The following is a 20,736-nucleotide window of genomic DNA, read 5'->3' on the forward strand; positions in this document are numbered from 1 at the left end:
GTGCATCGGACAACAAACTCAACATTTTTCAGGCGGGCCGTGGCGCCACAGCAATCTTCTATTTTGCACGCCATCCGCTAATTTGGGACCTGTTGCGCCCATTTGCGCCATCGGCGTCGTGACAACTGGAGATCGGGACATCGTGGATGTTTTGGGCGGCGGCAACTAGCACAGAATCGCTCCCCGCCATATGAAGCCAATCCATCCACTCGACACAATTTCACCGATCGATTTAGTCTTCGGTGAATTTCATTTTCGATTCTCCGTCTGTCCTTGTCCATTTCACGTTGGCACAAAAAAAACGTGCCCTGGATGGCGCTCGCCGACGTGAAAAAGACAACGCTTCGCCTACCATCCGTTAGCTAGGTACTTGACTTGAGCTTCCGTCGAGCAGTTTCAAGCCCCTTGGCTTGACGGTGACCGCCGATGGCCGAGAGTTTCACCCTAGGATTTTGACCCCGGATTTACAAGCGACCATAGTCTGCGTCGATGCTCACCGTCTTGCGTGTCGACACTGAGATACGATATTATTGATATAACAGCTTGTGGTCGGCCTTATTACATGGATTCAATGTCACATTTACTTCTCCCAATTCACTATCTTCCTTTTTATCCTTGTGTATCTCTTGTACAATTCCAGCATGGGCTTGAAGCCGTAACTTGGCCTTCGCGGCAACGCACTTCTCAGAGCAGCAGTCGCACTGGTCGTGTTCCCAACCTTCACTTGTTATGGCTACAATATGAGTGTGGCCGGAGGTCTATTGACACTTCCCGCCTTCAACAAACAGTTTCCTCGCATGGACACTATCAACACGGAGGGAGACCTGAAAGCGGAAAACTCGATGATTCAAGGTTGGTCAATGAAATAGTGTTTCTGTATATCCTACTGATTGATGAATGAATAGGCACAGTCATTGCTCTCTACACCGTCGGTGGCATCTTCGGAGCCTTGTCATGCGCGCATCTAGGTGATCGATTAGGGCGGAAGAAGGTCATCTTCTGGGCCAATTTCGTTTGTATGATTGGCTGTATTCTCATGGCAACCTCCTTTGATTTTGCCCAGTTTATCGTCGCAAGAATATTCCTTGGTGCTGGCATTGGTGGATACACTGCTACCGTGCCAATTTGGCAGTCTGAGATCTCACCCACACATAAGCGAGGCTCGAATGTCGTTACAGATGGCGTTTCTGTTGGCGTTGGTGTCACTATAGGTCTCTGGGTTGATCTCGGATTTTACTTCGTGAAGGACAACTCCGCATCATGGCGATTCCCTCTTGCCTTCCCAGCCGTCTTATGTATCCTGGCTATGGTTTCTATTTCGATGCTCCCGGAATCTCCCCGTTGGCTGATTTTGACCGGCCAAATCCAAGAGGCTCGGAAGGTAATATGGGCTCTTTTCGAGCTAGAACCTGATTCGGATGAGGTCACCGAGATTATCCATAATGTCCAAACTACTCTCGCTGTCTGCGGAAATTCTTCCTGGACCGCCATGTTCACAAATGATGAGCGGCGTCTATTCCACCGTGCGTATCTTGCCTGTACCGGCCAGTTCTTTCAGCAGATGTGCGGCGTAAATCTGATTACCTACTACGCGATCAGTGTTTTTCAGGTGAGTTCATTCTGTTGAGCTTTCGTTTGAAACACGTCCTGCTACGCTGAAGTCGCGGATGTAAGTGATGGCTTTGAATGTATGATTTTCTGACAGCGCACTAGGAATATCTTGGCATGGACGATGTGAAATCCCGTATTCTCGCTGCAGCCATGGGTCTAATGCAGCCGTTCGGCGGCCTCCTCGCTTTCTTACTATCGATAGACTCGGTCGCCGGCCGCTCAGGACATGGAGCGCCGGAGCCATGGCTATTTGTATGGGTATTCTCGCCGGCACAACATCGCCCCAGGCCCAGGACAGCACTGCTGCCTTAGTGGTGGCCGTTATTGCACTTTTCTGCTTCCAATTTATCTTCACAGTCGGATACTCTGGTCTGACATTTCTCTACGCTGCCGAGTTAGCCCCTCTACAGGTCCGTGCTACCGTCAGTGCCTTCTCCACTGCAACGGTGTGGGTATTCAACTTCCTGCTCGCTGAAGTGACTCCCATCGGCTTCAACACTATTCACAATAAGTACTATATTGTCTTCGCTGTCATCAATGCCATCATTGTGCCATCCGTGTACCTGTTCTTTCCTGAAACTAAAGGTCGTTCGCTTGAGGAGATTGATAAAATTTTTGCCCAGTCGAAGAACATCTTTGACCCGCCTCGCATGGAACGCCTCATGCGGGAGACTCTCCGGGCCAATGATCCCGTCAATCGGCCTGGCTCGGATAGTTGTGGTGAGAATAACGAATATGTCAACGAAGAGGTCAAAGCTTAAGTCTAGACCCAGCGGCATTCGGATCAGCACATACGATGTCTGATAATGGATTCTTGGAGATCAACACAAATTTTAGCTTCTGAGCCTTTATATCTGAAATGCCTTATACAGTTAACCTAGAAACTAGGCTTAAGTTCTGGCGACATTTTTTTACCCCTCGTTCTATTTCTTCTACTTCGTACCTTTTGCTTCCCTTCTTTTGGAGCTAGATTCCACTTAATTTTCAATCGGAACAAATTCATTTAAACGAAGGCGGACTCATACGAAAAGCAATACCACAAACATGGGAATGATGAGAGTACACAAGCATTGCATGGCCAAGCTAAATAGATTTGCTTGCAGTCAAAGGAGGCGATTGAGATACTTGTGAAAGGGCGATCCGTCCACGACATTATTCCAGAGCCATTACAATCCTCCTTTGTTTTAGGATTTCATGTCGGTTTCTGGTGTATGCAAGTCAACATAATTAACCATTCTTTTAAAATATAATTAACACGAACAGAATGGAACACACACATTTGCTCTAGTCGACAGTCCATAACCACAAGCAGCTTGGTCGACTTGTCGGCCAAAAGGCGACAATGCCGTCTATAGGAAGTGAGGGGCATTAAGGACGAGACCCATAAGACATCCCCCGAGGGTACCAGCAATAGGGATGGTGAGGATCCAGGCGGTGAGCAGAAGGGCCACACGCTGAAAGTTGACGGCTTTGAAAGTGCCGTTACAGAGACCAACACCCACGGTGGCACCGGTAATGCACATGGAGGTCGAGACGGGTAGAGAGTAATGCGAAAAGATCAGCACCGTGAGAGCTGCACCCATTTCCATCGAGCAGCCTCGGCTCGGCGAGTGGTAGGTGATCTTGTTACCCATGACTAAGTTGGAAGAGAATTAGCATAGATATTCACGGGCTACGTAAGATGAAAGTTGGGATACTCACCCTTCATGATGTTGTACCCGTAGAGAATAAACCCGGCGCAAATTGTAATTGCGACGACAGCCAGTTGCCAGACGGGAACGGGGGCCTCAGCGGCCGTGACATCGGCAGTCTTCCAGGAGGAGTAAATCGCGGCCCAAGGGCCGACGGCGTTCCCGACATCATTGGCGCCGTGGGCGAAGGATGCGGTGCAGGCAGTGATAATCTGGATAAACGAGTACCCGTACTCGACTTCGTTAGGGTACTTTTTAGCGTGTGAGTATACGCGCTGCATGCGGGCGCCCTCCGGCGTGCCCGAGACACCGGTTTGCGCGGCGTGAATATCATAGTGCATACCATAGAGTGCACCGGCAACGATCGTAGCAGGAATCCGCTTTATGATAATGGCCATATTGTGGAACTCGTAGATCTCACCTGCGCCTATGGGGTTGTTATGGAGGACGCACATGGCCCAGCCAAGGGGACCTTTGGATTGCCTAAGTTTGGCATGGAATCTCTGCTCACCTTCCGCCATGAGCTTCTGGTAGGTGGACTGTGTGGATTGAATCTCAGTGATAGCGATGTTCCCATTATCCTCCACCTTGACTTCTCCGGACAACTGAGGGGACGAGATGTGCTCCTGGTCTTCCTGGACAACGGCATAGTCGGGAACCGTGGCCTGTTCGGCATTGGGAGGAGCAGGACGGAAGAACAGGATCGGGCCCATGATAGCCATATACCATTTGACGTTATAATCCTTCTTAATAACGCGCATATAGAGGAATGGAACGAAGAAAATAGCGGACAGAATACAGACACCACCTCCAGTACCCACACTGACCGAAGCAACATACCATCCGGCCTTCTTATCGAGGTCAAGGTTAGGGGACCCCTTGAAGACAATAGACAACGTACAGATGGTGGCCGCCACAAGGAACCAGAAAGGCGAGGTCCAGACCGCCCACGGCAACGGATTCGCGCGCATGTGAACAATAACCTTGATCAGCGAAAAGATAATCGCCCCAAAGCAGCCAGCAATAGCAGGAGCCATGCCCAGGCCAGCAAATATAGCACCAAGGCCTGATCCTTCATGCCATCCCCATTGCACCTTGGAGGCACCGGCAGTGGCTACACCCACACCAGCAACCGCGGAAATGAGGGAGTAGGTGGACGACACGTGGGTAGAATTCCGTGTACACCACATGACCCAAGAGGAGGCCGCTGCGACGGCGCAGGTGAATGCGAGCATCTGGACACCAGAATTACCTTTGAAGGCTTCGACTGTAATAATGCCATCCTTGATGGTCTCTGCTGTTCGTGATCCCACGGTGCATGCGCCAAGGATCTCGAATATCGTAGCCAATACCATTGCCATTCTGTATGACACAGATCTCGAGGAGACGCTTGTCGCCCATGCGTTTGCAACATCGTCTAGGAAATCGATCAGCATTCATGCCATGTCGGGGAGAGTCTGAGTAGTTACTGACTAGCACCATTGTTGAAGGCGTCGAGAAGGGAGAAGATAGTGCCAATAGCAAACACGTAAGTGTACTGGTGGACTCCCATTTTGGTGAAACTGGCCAGAGGGTCAATCCTTGATGATTAAGCCACGGCAAATAACTAAGAAAGATAGTGACAGAATGCGAAACAGCGCCATTAAGTAGATAGCTATATTATGACCACGCGAGGCAGGCTAGTCTGCTATGCCTATTAGACTCGAACTGGCAGCACGTTACCAGAACCTCTGGGCTGATTCGCTGGAATGTAGAGGCTTCCACAAGCATCTTTGCGCTGAAGCTTCATTATCGTTTTGATGGGATTGGCAGGGGCAGGTTACCAACCAAAAACGAGATGCCTCTGAGAGACGCATATAATATGGTTGGCTGCCGCAGGCCCAAAACGCGGGAGGCTTGAACTCCACCCGAGTGACGGGAAGGCCCTTGGCGGGAGAAGAGACATTCTTGGCGGGAGGTCTTGGCGGGCAGTCCCAAATGAGCGTTCCAAGATGCCCACATGGCTGCGGGATGTGGAGGAAAGAAGTGGGCACCAACCAAGGGCTTTAACAATTAATTACTCCCGGAGTAACCACCCAGTCACCTCCGATCGGTCTCGAAATTGACAAGTTGTAATTCCAGATGTAGTTCCCCTGTTTGCTTCGGAGCTTGCACAGGCTTATATAGTAGCCAAGGAGTAAATTGCAATTAAAATTGGCTATCTTTTTGATTGGTGATCAAATGTGGGTCCCATTTTCACTACAACTGTGGGGTCCACCACCCACAACATAAGATCAATTGAACAAGTCAACATCTGGCTTAGGGCCCCAATTACTAGGCACTCAGGGGTAAATTCAATTGAGGGGCTGATCTCGAATCTCACTTTGCTCATCATACTAAGTGACTTGTCAATCAAATGTCCAGGTTTTTCTGCGTTGCGTGTTGGAAGAAGCACCATCTTGTTAAAAAGAAGTATTTTTACCATTTCTCATTCTTCTGATCAAAGAGAGGTGACTGGACACCGTGCAACCCTCGTAATTCTACGGGCTCAACGTACCTTGCTGGATTGTGCGGCCCTCATCGCCCACCAGGGTGTTTAATTGAAAGTATATATTAGCTTCGATAAGGCGGATATGTGGATGAGTAGGACGTGTCCTGTAATACTGTACTGAGGACGCGAAGGAAATCCGAGGTACACGGCAACTAGAAGACGAACAAGAAACATGGCCGTAAGTAAGTAAAATTGTTTGATTGAGGAGGGAACATTCATCCTATGGGCAACTGTTGGGTACAAGGCTATAACTATGGTCACTGCTCGCTGGTTATCTACGTATGAAGGCTCACCGTTTTCGAGACGATGACTATTGCGCCTGCGTTTATTGCTCCCCAACTATGCGGCCAGAGAGTTATTCCAAGTATGATATAAGTCAGCGCACAGACTTCGGAAAGTGGGATATCGTATTAATATACGCACTTTCTATTCTCGTTTCCTTAGACCTTGTCGACCTTCGAAGGAAGGCTGGTTTCATCGAAATAGGATGGCACCGAAAGTTCGTTTCAAAACGAGACTGCGGTTGCGACGCGGGGCTTATGTTACAAACCCGCAGTGATTGGATTGCATAGATGTCGTTGTCCTGAATTAAAGTAGTAACTTGGATTAAACAGGTAATCCTCCTCCAAAAAGGAAAGAAACTTTGAAGTCGTTCCCTAGAAATATCAAGGGATTGGTTACAGCATTACATCCCATGCTTCGGAATGTTGGCCGGTTTACAGGTTACAATGATATCCATGAGATATTTGACACTGAAAATGTCCATTTTTCCTGCTTTCTAGATCCTACTTTGTCTAGGAATTGGACCTATACCGTATCTATAATAGTTCAGAAGAAAAAAAGGATCCAAAAATTGTGCATTAAGTGCAACAGTAATTAAGTTGAATCTAGCTCTAAAGGAAGGGAAGCAAAAGGAACGAAGCAGAAGAGATAGAACGGGGGAAAAATGTCTATCTTAGTATTCCTCGGATCCTACTGTTGATCGCTTCTCGGTAAGGACGGAAAAGAGAGAAAACCTAAAGGCTTTAGCTATCAAAAAGTACTCATATAGCCTCTATATGCTCTCCCTATCTAGGCACTCCTTCATTTACGTCGGACACTAATTTATTCCGATATACTAAGTCCTATCGATGTCGATGTACCGCTATAGTCGTAAAAGCGACACAGCCTCCGGATTAGTATAAATAAACACTAAATAGTTGCCTCGGAAGAACAAATCAATATCCTCTAGCTATCGACTGCCATCTCTAGATAGGAAAAATAGATAGTCGGCACAAACACCAAATTGAGTACAGTCTAGATAACGTAAAACTTGTAACGTCTCGATTCCGATAGCCTAAATTATAGTTATTATAGCACAGAAGTGACAACCCATATCATAGATAGTAGTGACAGTACCTATGAGGGTTATTATTGAGGTTTAGGGTATTGAGAGAGACTTTTAGTCACAATAACGCAGGCTAAGGGCTTAGTATCAAGGATCTAGAAAACGTGCAAAGGGGAAGAAAGATACCGAATACGCCCTAATTGTAGCCAAACAGCATTATGTTAGTAGCATAGGCGATAGTGACCTAGAAGTCAGCTATCTACCGTGTAAGCTAAAGTAAGCCTAAGTAGGTTTGAATTTGCTAAACATACTAGAACGCAGTAATAGGAAGCATAATCAAATACCCGTAAGCGATAATAGGATCTATCTTTAAACTAGTCGATTGACCGTTTAACCAGAAAGTTAGCAACATAGATATAGATACGCTCGCGTATAGCAAAATTCTAAGGCGCACTAGCTATTATTTTTAAAGATTACTCCCCTACTTGTTATGACTATAGTGCGCTAGGAATCTCTATAAGAAAGCCTAACCCACTACAACAAAGATTTCCCCGCGTGATAGGAAAATAGAGAGGATAAAGCTAGAGTGGCGATTTCCTAGGAACTAAGATCATATAACTAAGGACATATCGAATTAGGAGTGGCCATTCGCTTGGGTGGGCCGTTCGCATGAGAATTACGTTAGAACGAAGACGACTTAGTACTAGACTGGGTTTCTAAGACTCACATACAATGACGGTCAATAATGCTCTATTATCTAACCGTATATCGACCCTTATTTAATCTTCCGGGGTTCCGCATCATTAAAGTTGGATTATTAACGTTAACGTTAGTCTAAGTTAACTAACTATAGGCCGCGTTACGTCATCAGACACCACTAAGTTATTCGAGGTATTAAAGAAGCTCCACCTCTTCTAGAGTTAAACTTATATCAACCAATCATATGATAGAATATCCCGCAACGAAATGCTGAGACTAATTTAATTCGCCTCGCATTTCTATATACCGAATGTAACTCACCGAGACATCGAGATAGTGCGAGCACGGTCCGAAACACGTAATGTCTAATCTCTCCCGGTTTTTCGTGCTCCGGCCCGCATGATCGGTAGAGGGATTTAATGGCTATGGCTACAGCCACCTAACGAGTGCGGACTTCTCTTGCCCTAGTCTTGTCAGTTGTGTTTAGTTCGGGCAATTATTTTATTAGTGTTGCGTAGATTCTATCATAGGATGGCACTTCAGCGGGTTGGGACGGAATATGCAATGCAATATGACGCTAATAAACGCGGCAGAAAATTTTATTGAAAGTGAAAACCGTTGCAATAGTGACCTGAGTTGATCGACGCCCTATGCCAAATTACTTAGCCCCGCAAAATCTGCTTAACGTATGCCCTCGTCATTGGAGAAACACCTGTATATTGGTAATTGCTCAACTCATTCCCTTTTTATAGCAAAATGATGGAGCGAATAATTCGTGCAAGAATTGAACTATATGTATATATGATTCGTTTTTATGCAAGCCCGCAGCCAAAAGCGGGCCTGCCCCTAAAGGCAAAGGCTAGAGCCAACAGAAACACAGCCATCGAGAATCTTTAGTACGTTCTCAAGTGGCGAACAAACCAGTATTTTAATCAATTATTTCGTTTCATTACTCGTCCCTCCTTCATTTACTAATGATGTCACTTTTATACGTTAACTTCATATCCACAATTATCCCGCGTGCCATTCGATGGGATATGGGTCATAGGACGGGGTCATAATTACGGTATGGCTGTGGAAAGGCTCTGTCTTGGGTATACCAAGACTACAGTACTTCCATCGGGATTGAGGCCCACGTCGTAACACGCCACACAATCCTCCTTCGTCAAGCTCCCCAATGTCCCATTAAATATCTCAGTGTGGAGATCCACAACACTGTATCCGACCCGCTCAATTAATATTCTATTTCCATCTGAATCATCACTCTTGAGGAGGGTTCTTTTTCCGGAACGAGAACCTTTCCATAGGTCTAGGTGGATATGGAGGAAAACACCACCAAGTTGAGACTAGACTCAAATGAGCAAAGCACTCAAACCGTCCTTTTTCTGTGTTCAGTTAGAACAAATAAATAAGCATTGATTTCGGAAGGAGTAGGATCTAAAGAATCATTCACCCTTAGTCTATCGTCCGGGTATTCCTTAAACTCCACGTCCCAATATAAAGCCACTTTCCCTACGAATAGGCTTTAGCAATGTTTGCTCGTAATAATGCATTTAGATATTGAATCACATATTTATAAGTAGTAAGAAGTTACTCACAATATTCACTAACAAATAAAAGCCTGTAGTCTATCTGTTAGACACAGTTTAGTTGCTACTTTCGTAAAGGGGCACACACATAAGATATGCGTTATCTACTATACTAGCATCAATTTATAAACGGCGCCTTGAGACATCATGCGTTATTAGTTCCGAGACTTACTACAATAGCCTTCAAATCGTACGAAATGCCAGTTGACAGACTTAAGACCTGGCGGCTCTTGTCCGTGGGAGTGTAGCGTCCGCTTAGAGCGTCGAGGTGTACCTGGATCGGAAAGAAGCTTTAGACGTCTGGAAGGGCCGACCTATGCCACGGAGGTCCAGATGGCGTCCAACCAAGCTCCACAGTTTGCAATGGCTCAGACACGGGAGACACGGGGTATGGGCTTCAGGATAGACAGGGGTGCATTGTGTCCCTGTCCCGCTTCGTAGTCCGGGATAGCGGCATTCGCGCCAATCACAACATCGGCCGGGCCCATTATGCCATTATGCCGTGGACGGAGTCTAAGTTGGAAGTATTCATGACAGGAACGTGCAAGGGATCAACACCCATGTGGGATACAAGGTTAACATGTGGATCACCTTCCGCCAACAATAGCCCGATCCTGCCCCACAATTCACGTTTCTGCCACTTGCGGCGCCAACGAGACCCGCATTTAGTCGCATTGGTCGATCACAATGCGCTTTGACAACGTTTTCCCAGCATCGTGTCTCATTATTCGTCACAACGAAGCATATGCGTCTGCTCCGAATTCCTTAAGCATCGCCAGCTATAAATATCCCTCTCTTCCTCCAGACGACCTGACCAGCCACCAATCTCGTTTGCTTAACACTCAATTGCTATACCATTGCAAGTCAAACAGCCTCCGTCAAGATGAAGTACTTCCTCGCCACTCTGGCCATTATTGGCTCTGTCCTCGCCTTCCCTGTCCAGGAGGGTGAGAATCCTCACACTTTCGCTACCTCGCTTTCTACCTACTCGACTTTCTCGGTCACGCCCACTCCCTCGACTAGCCACGCTTCGTCGACTTCCTCAGTCACGCCCACTCCCTCAACTAGTCACGCTTCGTCGACTACCTCCAAGCCTTCGTCCGCCTCCGCCAGCTCGACCCCCACCTGCGACGTCGAGTCCGAGGGCGACAACGGTAACCACTATGGCTGGTGCAAGAAGGCCCAGCACTCTGGCACCTACAAGAACGGCAAGAGCGATTAAACGCTATGTGAAACTCGCCGGTTGATGTCAATGGACATATCGCAGTCTCTAGTGCTTGCACATATGCTTTAGGAGCAATATGGAGGCCGTCACTTGTTTATGTTACGATGCAAGACTGAAATTATGTATTTATTCCCGAGGATATATTTATATTTTGATACAATCTTAGTGGCGCTCCTAGGATAGCATAGATTGTTCGTGGTAGTGTTCCAAGGTTGTTTCTTTAGACTTGATTTCGGCAGCATATCAAGTACAGTTGATCATGTCCCTGCACCGTATTCCCGACCGACGTCTAGGTCGAAGTGCCCCTACGCTTGGTCGGGCCGTTCGAGACTCAGACCGTCTTATCGGCCGACGGAAGATAGTATTCCCGGGAGGCGGTGGGCTAAGGCTCGAGGACAAAATTATGATGGGGTGTAGAGCGGTGGCTACCAATTTGGGCGCATCGTCTCGGCTTTCCTTAAATATGAAGGTGGGCTTCCCGTACCCGAAGCCTAGCCTAAGTTGCTGTATTACGGAAGTCCCCGTAACTATATTAGCGCCCGTTGCGTCCACCACAAAAAAATATATCTCTGACGGTCTTTATTATTCGCGGACTCTTAACCCTCTATATGGAGATCTCTCTGGCGAAGTGAATTACAACAACCAAAATAACTCCAGGAACAAAAATACCTAGCCAGGCCAGGAAAGCGCCAAAAACAATTGGGAAGCGGGATTGTTGCAGTACGTGAGAGAGACAGCGAAGTTGAAGTTAGGATCAGGGAAGGCTTGAATTATAGCCAGACTGATTAGAAAGTCACGACTGGGACCCCAGCCAGGGCCTACGGCATAAGGGGGTAGAAGCGGGATGACAACGGGACCTCCGCCAAAGGTCATAGGTCCAGCGAGGTACATGCTAGCGACAAAGCCAAAGGCGAGCGGAGGACGGTTCAGCTGACCTTTAGAGACAATAATTGCGATCATGGAGGTTGTCCAAAATTAGTTTCGGCTATAGGGTTGCAGCTTAGCGACGAGGAGCATACCACAGAAGATAGTCAGGATTGCAAACCTAGTAGGAACCCCAATGGTATAAATAGGCTGTTAAGCAGTTCCAGTCTTAGCAGACGTGCCGTTGTACAGTGTACTAAGACTCTGCGGAAAGATTCCCTTGGGGACGACCATCTTTCTTGATCATATATTATTGTTCCACTCCATTTATCCCGATAGGAAAGGCTCCATTGCTATCGAGGAGTTTGCATTGACCTCTTCTGAATCTGCTACACGACTGTGGCTGTTCTCCAAGCCACTTTTACGCCCAAAATCAGCATAGATAGCCATCCATCCCAGGCGGCTATGACAAGACCGCCAATGAACATCAACACTGGAAAGTATCACAGGGCGTTAAGTTATACCAGGGGACCATCACATGCACCGAAAATCACAAGTATACACATCTGGGTTAGAGTTACATTAGGGATATTGCTTTTCATGGTCTATTTTTGATAAGGATAGTGGTCCTTGGAATAGGGGTTTAGGGAAATTTGAAAGAATGTACGTGGTGTGATTGATTTCTAATGGCTCAAATACCTTCTATGAGCTACAGTTGTCGGCGCATGACCAGGCAGCCGAGCCTCCAGACTTCTTATAGCTGGAGAACGAAGAGAAGTTCTTCTAATATCGACACCGCACTATCCTATCCCTCTAGAAGCAACTGCCTATAATATGATTGTATTGGTTAATGACTAGATGTTAGAGGAACGATTAGGGAAACAAGGTTTACTTTCCCTACCTGATCTGATGATGACTTTCATCAAAATGACATAGCCATGGGAATACTTTTCTCCCAGGGATTTGGTACTTATATTTATAACAAAACGCGCTACACGCAGGACACGACAGTACAACCCACTTCAGAACCCCGATGACCAAAGGAAATTTCAGATTGGGGTTCCCGCATTCTCAAATGTCAATTATTATTCAACAAGATGTTGATCAGATATTCCGGAGTCCATGCATGAATTGACACATAATTGGAAAGAAAACCTAATTCATATCAATATGGTGAGTGTAAAATAGGAGTTGATTTACAGAACCACCTAATAGCTTACTGAATCGAGATGATAGAAACAATTTCGATTAAATGCACGAGCCTTCAGTGCCACCAACTGACTGACGATCTTCCTCAACTGTGGCAGTCCTGACGTTTTAGCCATCTAAACAGGTCCAAATTGGGTTGCACGTCGCCAGAAACAGTTAAACGAAAGATGCGGAGATTATGTCTAGCTAAATCTCTAATGGTTTGTCGCACGGTAGAATAAGGTAAAGGATAACTGTGTTATCATATTATACAATAAAATAAACATTGCAGAACTAGCTTAGAAACGAGCGAAAACATGAGAAAACCTACTGCTATTGTAGTTGGTATGCAGACATCCCAACTAATTACAGAAGTCGAATCTAACATCACCCGGCGCAGGAGCCGGAGGATTGGTCACGGCCGCCCAAATAGGCCGCGAAGGATTTGATGTCCTAGTAATTGGAAAAAATGAGTACGCTAAATAGAGCAAGCAGCGTTTTGATCAAGGGCCCTCACTAGTACTCATGCCACAGCTGTTCCGCCAGGCCTTTGAGACTCTTGGTACATCTCTAGACGGGGAGGGAATTGAAATGCTCAAATGCGAGCCTAACTATTGTATCTGGTTGCCGACCGAGACTTCATTGAGCTATCTCGAGACATCCCCCACCTTAAGGCACAGATTAGCGCCATGAGGGACCGGGTGGCTTCCCACGATTCTGTGCGTTCCAAGCTGAGGCCGGATTGCAATACCAACTCGCTAAGGGGAGTGTATTCCGACACAGTTTCCCGACTTTATGGAGCATGTTCCACCCCTCGCTCCTTAAGGCACTATTCTATATCAGGCCTTGGACAAGCATCTACAAGCCTCCAGGTTCTTTCACTCTGAAAAGATGCGACGTGTTTGGAGCTTCACGAGGATGTACTTGGGTATGAGCCGTTACGGTGCTCCTGGCACATATACCTTGCTGCCCTATATCGAGATTTCAGATGGCATATGGTACCCGAAAGGGGCTTTCCAGCGGGTGATATGGCTTCTTCTTCGCAGTTTATTCCACTTTGTTGATTTGAATATAGGTCTTGCAGGCTGCCAGTGTAGTGGGCCGTCGAGCGGGAGTGAAGTTTCTCCTCGGTACCTCGGTGAAGAAGATTGGACTGTCTCAGACTGGTGGTCGTGCTGTAGGCGTACTGGCGTCCGGACTAGTGCTTCCGGCAGATTCATTGCGATTAACGCCGATTTGGTGTATGCATATAGCAAGCTTCTGCCCTCTTCACGTCATAGTCAAGCATTGCAGAGACGTTCAACCGCTTGCAGCAGTATCTCGTTTTATTGGGTTTTCAACGAAAGGATACCTGAGCTTCGCCCGCATAACGTCTTTCTAGCGAATGCTTACCGAGAGAGCTTTGATGCTATTCTTCGATGACCACCACTTTCCTGATGACTTTTCGTTCTACATCAACGTACCTAGTCAGATTGATTCGACAGCCGCCCCTGATGGTAACGAATCGGTTATGGTGCTCGTTCCAGTGAGTCATTTGACCAGCGGTGGTGATGAAGTCGACGCAGAGAAAAAAAACTTTAGGATAAATTGGTCATTGTAACAAGGGACATTGTCATTCGGACTATCGAGGCTCGGATTGGAGCAAATGATCTACGTTCTAAGCTGGTGTTTGAGCTAGTCAACACCCCTGTCACTTGGCGCAAAAGATTCAACTTGGACCGTGGTGCTATTTTGGGGTTATCACACTCGTTTGCCAATGTGTTGTGCTTCCGTCCGCAAATGAAACATCCGCATATCGAAGAATTATACTTCGCAGGGTGCAGCACTCACCCGGAAGCTGGTGTTCGGGCATCTCTAGTAATTGAAAAACTGGCTGCACAGCAGATAGTGCGCGATAGGGTAGCCGGAGAGAGAGACATCATGGCCCAACTGGTTCCCTATCCATTGACTTGATCACAGTGAGTCTACCGCACTATTGGCCTTGAGTTATTGGAGGGTCAACACTTAGTCGATAAAAAGATTATATGAGGGTTGTGGTCAGCACACCTTCGAAGGAGGGATCTCCTCAGGCCATCTACATGCCCTACTTGAATGATAGTCTATGTGGAGGAATCTGTGTAAACTTTGTTTTTTTGTTTTATTTGGTGGGGAGAGTGCCACCCGGGGGATTGCCCGCTGAATCTCAAGATTCCCATCTGACCTGAATAACAAATTTGCCCCACTTAGTGCCAGGACACTGTGCGTCAACAGATCATCATTGTGAGCAATTGGCATAGCCCAAGAAATAAACGGGGCCTTTTGCGCTAGCGCGGTGGCTAGCAGGGGACGGTATGCTCGAAGTAATGAGACAGCAACAACAGTTAGGCGAGAATCAACATTCCTGGTCGTCTTGGACTCAAGAATGCGTTTAGCCCCTTGGACCAAACAATCCCCTCACCCGGGGCTCGAATTAAAAAAACATTTGTTTGTATTTATTCCTTTAAGACATCAATATGTCTTCATAGAGTTTGAGTCCGGCGAGCCCAGCGGCAAATATAACAATATTATTTCTGCCTCCAAGCGCATATGCAGAGTCCGTTCAGAGCGATAAAAGGTTACATTGTCATAAACAGAACCGTCGGTAGCTTGGGGCTGCTTCTACAATGGTGAATGAAGTTGCCTGATGAAATTCTTGAATATGGCGCCACTAGTCGAGCTACGAAGGACTCAGGAAGAAAGCATTCTATCTTAGGTACAACAGGGTTGGAGTAGGTATTGTTAACATTGGCCTCCTCAAAAAAGCCATATGAAAGCTACGGCAAAAATGTAAATTTTTTATTATAAAACAAAGGCGTAGCGCTTCTTGAAAATAGCTAAGAAGGTGGCTGACTCCTGACGTAGCTGAATGATCCGGTCTCGTTGTCAGAGGATGGTGAAACTGTCGACGCCATATTCGTCTAGCCAAATCGCAAATCGCCTGATCAAAACATCCAAGCAATTAGTCTATACCATATTCCTGATTTGGCCTCCCTTTCCTCGTTTTTGACCTTCTGTTTCTCCAGAAATTCATTTTCCTCGTTGTTGACCTCATCCATTCCAGCGTAGAGATCAGTAGTCATGGCCTTTCTGAATTTTGTCTTATGCATGATTTTGTACCCCACGAACATGCTCAAATAGATCGGAATGCCAAGGTACCCCACAATGAAGTTTTTGGAGTCGAAATTGCCGTACGTACCTCCAACGGCGCTACTTTTGACAAAAACGCTGAAGTTCTTGAAGATTGCGATAATTATGCAGACGAAAAGGGCGAAATAGGTTCCATAGAGACCTAAAGGAGCGGTATAAACCAGGTCGGTATTTGATACGCCTTGAGCCCTTCGAGCACGGACGAAGAAGATGTGTATAACAAGGAGAGATATCCATGTTAGGATGCCAAATACCGTCACAAGATTGACGAAATAGTTAAATACAGTGGCAGAACTGGTTGTGACGTTAAGGAATCCGAGACATCCAAATAGGGAAGACAGCAGAAGAGCCGTGATTGGCACAACATTTTTGTTGGTGCGTGCTAGAAAACGGGGAGCAAGACCCACAACCGCAAGGCCGTAAAACCCGCAACCGCAAGGACGTAAATACTTCAGGAAGCAATGTATAAGTCACTGTTGGCCGCAGACAAGACGAAAATGAGAACACAGGCATTAAATACCCCTGGTAGGATCTTGATGCCAGCGAGTTGGATAGCCACTACGAACGGAGATGCAGCAGCCGAAGTCGGCTTCGAATTGGCGGAAATAAGTTGGTGACTGTTATACGGAAGAAGCATTCCGAGAAGAAAAAAAACAGAAAGCATATAAAAATGAAAATCCGATGGATTGTCAATTTCACGGCTTTCGGGATATTGCGACGTGGGTTCTCCGCCTCGCAAAAGGTTATACAGATAAGCTCAGTCCCTAGGTACGCATATGTTGCACTGATCAACACAGAGATCGATGCGAGGAACTGGCCTGTTGTATCCTCTTTTTACACTATTAGTTTTCCTGAACGACACTAGAGATTTGGAGGATGCACTAGCCCATGATGTAGTGATTGAAGGCGTCCGGATTTGAGCAGTAATGGAACCCCTTGACCTCATGGTCCGGACCCCCTCCACAAACAAGGACAAGAGAGAGGGTAAGAAGACCTATGAGAATGATGATTTTTAGGCTGCTCAGATAGAATTCCAGCTCTCTGAAGAACCTGACACTGAGCAAGTTGGATATGATTATGACGGTCAGGAAGATGGCAATAAAGACTCCGGGGTTCGGTTGATTCCGTGGGACCCAATACTGTAGAACCAGTGCGGCAGCCGTTAGCTGGGTCGGTGGAAGAATGAGATATTTAAACCAATAGCTGTCATAACCCGTCAATATTCATGTACCTAACACACCTCTCCCGTTTCGAAACAAAAGAAAACTAACCAATAGTCAAGGGCAAATCCAACCGCTGGATCCACGTATCTCGACACATACCCACTAAAACCACTGGCCATCGGCAACCCCGTGGCAACCTCTCCCAGAGCGGCCAGTACCAGATACACTACCAAGCCAACCAAGGTATAAGTGATCAAAATCGCGGCAGGACCAGCTCGAGCTACACCAGAGCCAGTGCCAATGATGCGACCTGTCCCCAATGCGCCCCCTAGGGCTATCATGGAAAGGTGTCGAGCATTCAGTCTGCGCTTCAGGTCTTTGGAGGCTTTCAAATAAGTTGTGGTCCCAACTTCCTTGTCTGCGTCATAGAAAGCTGATGCTAGTTGTTTGTCTCCGGTAGACTCTTTGCAGTCCGAGGAGTTTTGTTCCGAATAGAGATTAACGGAATCCATGGCAGGGCTGGCAATTATTTTGTTTCGGAAACTGTAGCTGTTTAAGGATATCACATGGGGTTTATATACTTCGTGCCGAAAAAGGCCCTGTCCAGAATTACCAGCAGCATTAATACGAGTGTATGAGCCTATGTTGGTTAAACTATGTCTGCCTTGACGTTATCTGGACCAATAGCATCGAATCTCCTAGTCCTTATCGATACTTGCATAGGTGTCAGTGGCTAGCGTGGTTTCCTCAAAATTGTGCCCTAAGATATTTCCTGACTGTCCCCGCTTATTCTAGCGGGTTAGGTGATGTAAGCATGGATGCTCCAACTTGGCAGAGATATTCCCCAGATATCAAGCATAGATAAGAGATACATCAATCGCTTTTCATTGGCGCTCTTATCGGTAGCTATCATTGTGGGGACCCACCAGGCCAGTATTTAGTCTCCTTCTCCCCCATCCGAACGTATTCAGTAGGTTTTCGCGGCTTTCAGATGTATTCAGTAGGATATGGCGAAGAAGAAATTCTTCACCCGGAGATCTTATGGAACATTGCCTAATGAGACCAGATCTCCTGACACACAAACTTAACTCTCCTGATAGGCAATCTCGACTCTGGTCCCCAATTCGTCCACTCGGCGACCCAGTTTGTCTTCCAATTCCTTGGCAGCAAACAGAAGACCTCAAAAGACTTGCCGTCCACTCTATCTTGTCCCTTGATATGAGATAAGGATAGGGAAAGGTTGCCCTATTGACAACTTGACAGGGGTTAATAACATTATTCCCTGGGCAATGAGGCGTCAAGGCTCGCGCGCTACTTTGGCCCGGAAACCCACCGAGAATGATACTACTCACTAGAGGCGCAGCCGAAAAAAAAAGGATTTCCGAAATCGCGATTTACCTTGCCGTATTTAGGATTTGGATTCCGATTCGTGGACAGGGTACTCTCCCTAATTGCACACAATTTTTTCTTTTATATGAGTTTTTTACCTCTTGCGCGTTTTTCCAGAATTTCGATAGTGGTGACCCGCATAGACGGCGATATTCAGAATCTATTTTCCCCCCTCAAAACTTCAAATATGGCAAATCAATCCTTCCGGTCACATCTGACTGACCAGCTCTCCTTGCGAGAAAGCCAGCTGGTATCCGCAGCGCAATGTCTTTTGGCGGCGCCATCTCCCAACCCACCCGGAGAAACCGCACTTGTCGCAGAAGCTGCTATAAATATTCTGGAAAAGATACCCGGCGCAGAGATCGAACGATACGAGACGGCGCCAGGACTTGTGAATCTAGTTGCAAGGATTCCCAGCGGTCGAGCAAGCAAGCGACTGGTCTTCAACGGTCATCTGGACACATTTCCAATTTGCGAACATCTTGATTGGACAGTACCCCTCTGAGTGGACATATCAAGAATGGGAAATTATACGGACGGGGCATATCAGACATGAAAGGTGGCATTGCAGCATAGATATTAGCCACCGCTGGGCTGGCCGAGCATAAAGAGCTATGGTCGGGGGAAATTGTCATTGCACTCGCCGGCGATGAAGAGACCATGGGTGTTTTGGGCTCCAAGTGGCTTCTTGAAAATGTCCCGGCGGCCAGAGGCGATGCTATGATATGTGGTGATGCCGGTTCGCCAAGTGTCATCAGATTCGGAGAAAAGGGACTTTGCTAGTTCGAAATCACGGCCAGTGGGATCTCTGCTCACGGAGCGCACGTCCATAAAGGTATCAACGCAATCGATCGACTTCGAAAAGCCTTAGATGCTGTGAAGCTTCTTGAACAACTACCCGTCCACGCCCCAGAAATCCAAAAATATATTGCCATTGCCAGCGAAGCTTCTGAAGCCATATTCGGTGAAGGAGAGTCCAAGGTCTTGCAACGCGTCACAGTCAACATTGGATCCATTAGTGGGGGTAAGCTTTCCAACCTTATCCCCAGTGAGGCGCAAGCCCAAGGCGATATACGAATTCCCCTTGGAATCTCTATTGAGAACGTTCGGAAACATCTCCAAGAGTACCTTGACCCTATGGGAGGCGTGAGTTGGCGGATCATCCGGAGCTACGAGCCGACCTGTACCTCACCATCGCATCCCTTAATTGAGTCAGCCCTCTTGGCTTCTACACAAGTTATGGATCAGCAACCGACTCCTGTGGTGAACATCCGCGTTGGTGCGTCAGACGCGAGATTGTACCGCGCTACTGGTATTCCTAGTGTCGTCGTCGGCTGCACACCTTCTGGTATGGGCGCTGCGGATGAGTTTATCATGATTGAGGAGCTCGTCAAAGTCGCGCAAATACACGCCTTGATTGCATATGATTTGCTTAAGGAAGAGTGAAAGGAATCTGTATTGCTATCCCCACCGCCTTTCTATCCCATAGTGGTTGATTGGATGCACCGTATCCCGGTTAGGGTTTTTGCTTAAGTATAGGAAGAAATTGAGGCTTATGATTGCATCCTAGTAGGAACTCCTAACCCACATGGGTTGCAGTAGTCTGCTAGGTTGGAATTAGGGATTTGGCTTACATATGGGAGTAAAAGTGGGACCGAGACCATGTCCAGCAAATCTCTCCGAGTCGCCCCAGGTAATTAACGCTCCTATCTTAGCCCATTCCGAGAGATCAATCTATGCGCAATGGCTGCAAATAATTCCTGTTCTAACTATATAGAGACAAACCACTGACAGCCACCTTCCTTTCAGGCAACCAAAATCGCGCTGCCCACTCGCGTCCAGCCAAAAGTCTTCTTCGCCAACGAACGTATCTTCCTCTCATGGCTGAACGTTGTCCTGGGCGGCCTGGCCGTCGGTTTGCTCAATTTCTGTGGCTGCCGCGTGATAACGAGATCAACTGATGTGGCTGTTGCTTTTGACTCTCTTATACTCGGGCGTTAATTTCTATTTATGGATGTCCTACACCTTTTGCTTCTCGCCTCTTGCGAGCCAAGTTTGTCTGCTATTATTATCTTTCATGGCGTCCTCTGCTTTTGGGCTTTGGAAGCATATGTTTCTATTCATTTCTCCGTGTGTCACTAAATTGCAGTCTCGTCTCTATATATTAATTGAAGCGTGCATAATCCTCTTGCAAATGCGGCATTCGGGCTCATATCCAAAGAGAAAAGGTACTTTGCACGTGTCGCTTGGGTTGAGAATGCATTGGTCATGCTAGACTGAGTGATATTACTGCAT

At 46.9% G+C, this 20,736-nt stretch overlaps 6 protein-coding genes across 6 annotated transcripts; 3 read left to right on the top strand and 3 right to left on the bottom strand.

The window, feature by feature from the left end:
* Nucleotides 1-740: 740 nt before the first annotated feature.
* On the top strand, nt 741-2,372 carry PENARI_c058G04878 (uncharacterized protein; the record flags this gene model as incomplete). Its single annotated transcript, XM_022637517.1, has 4 exons — nt 741-852; nt 906-1,609; nt 1,714-1,778; nt 1,835-2,372. The coding sequence occupies 4 exons, from the start codon at nt 741-743 to the stop codon at nt 2,370-2,372; spliced, it is 1,419 nt and encodes a 472-aa protein (XP_022482629.1).
* Nucleotides 2,373-2,960: 588 nt separating this feature from the next.
* PENARI_c058G00636 (inorganic phosphate transporter) lies at nt 2,961-4,854 on the bottom strand (the record flags this gene model as incomplete). Its single annotated transcript, XM_022637512.1, has 3 exons — nt 2,961-3,247; nt 3,313-4,719; nt 4,776-4,854. The coding sequence occupies 3 exons, from the start codon at nt 4,852-4,854 to the stop codon at nt 2,961-2,963; spliced, it is 1,773 nt and encodes a 590-aa protein (XP_022482633.1).
* A 5,476-nt stretch (nt 4,855-10,330) lies between these two features.
* PENARI_c058G11665 (uncharacterized protein) lies at nt 10,331-10,669 on the top strand (the record flags this gene model as incomplete). Its single annotated transcript, XM_022637521.1, has 1 exon — nt 10,331-10,669. The coding sequence occupies one exon, from the start codon at nt 10,331-10,333 to the stop codon at nt 10,667-10,669; it is 339 nt and encodes a 112-aa protein (XP_022482622.1).
* Nucleotides 10,670-11,168: 499 nt separating this feature from the next.
* PENARI_c058G12006 (uncharacterized protein) lies at nt 11,169-11,632 on the bottom strand (the record flags this gene model as incomplete). The annotated part of the gene is made up of 2 exons (XM_022637522.1): nt 11,169-11,199; nt 11,397-11,632. The coding sequence occupies 2 exons, from the start codon at nt 11,630-11,632 to the stop codon at nt 11,169-11,171; spliced, it is 267 nt and encodes an 88-aa protein (XP_022482631.1).
* Nucleotides 11,633-15,684: 4,052 nt separating this feature from the next.
* PENARI_c058G02304 (uncharacterized protein) lies at nt 15,685-17,564 on the bottom strand (the record flags this gene model as incomplete). Its single annotated transcript, XM_022637514.1, has 3 exons — nt 15,685-16,271; nt 16,364-16,506; nt 17,212-17,564. 3 exons carry the CDS (start codon nt 17,562-17,564, stop codon nt 15,685-15,687), a joined length of 1,083 nt encoding a protein of 360 aa, XP_022482627.1.
* Nucleotides 17,565-19,101: 1,537 nt separating this feature from the next.
* PENARI_c058G03565 (uncharacterized protein) lies at nt 19,102-19,887 on the top strand (the record flags this gene model as incomplete). Its single annotated transcript, XM_022637515.1, has 2 exons — nt 19,102-19,180; nt 19,277-19,887. The coding sequence occupies 2 exons, from the start codon at nt 19,102-19,104 to the stop codon at nt 19,885-19,887; spliced, it is 690 nt and encodes a 229-aa protein (XP_022482626.1).
* Nucleotides 19,888-20,736: the final 849 nt, after the last annotated feature.

This window comes from Penicillium arizonense (assembly GCF_001773325.1).
Source record: "Penicillium arizonense strain CBS 141311 chromosome Unknown PENARI_contig058, whole genome shotgun sequence".
Lineage (NCBI taxonomy): Eukaryota > Fungi > Ascomycota > Eurotiomycetes > Eurotiales > Aspergillaceae > Penicillium > Penicillium arizonense.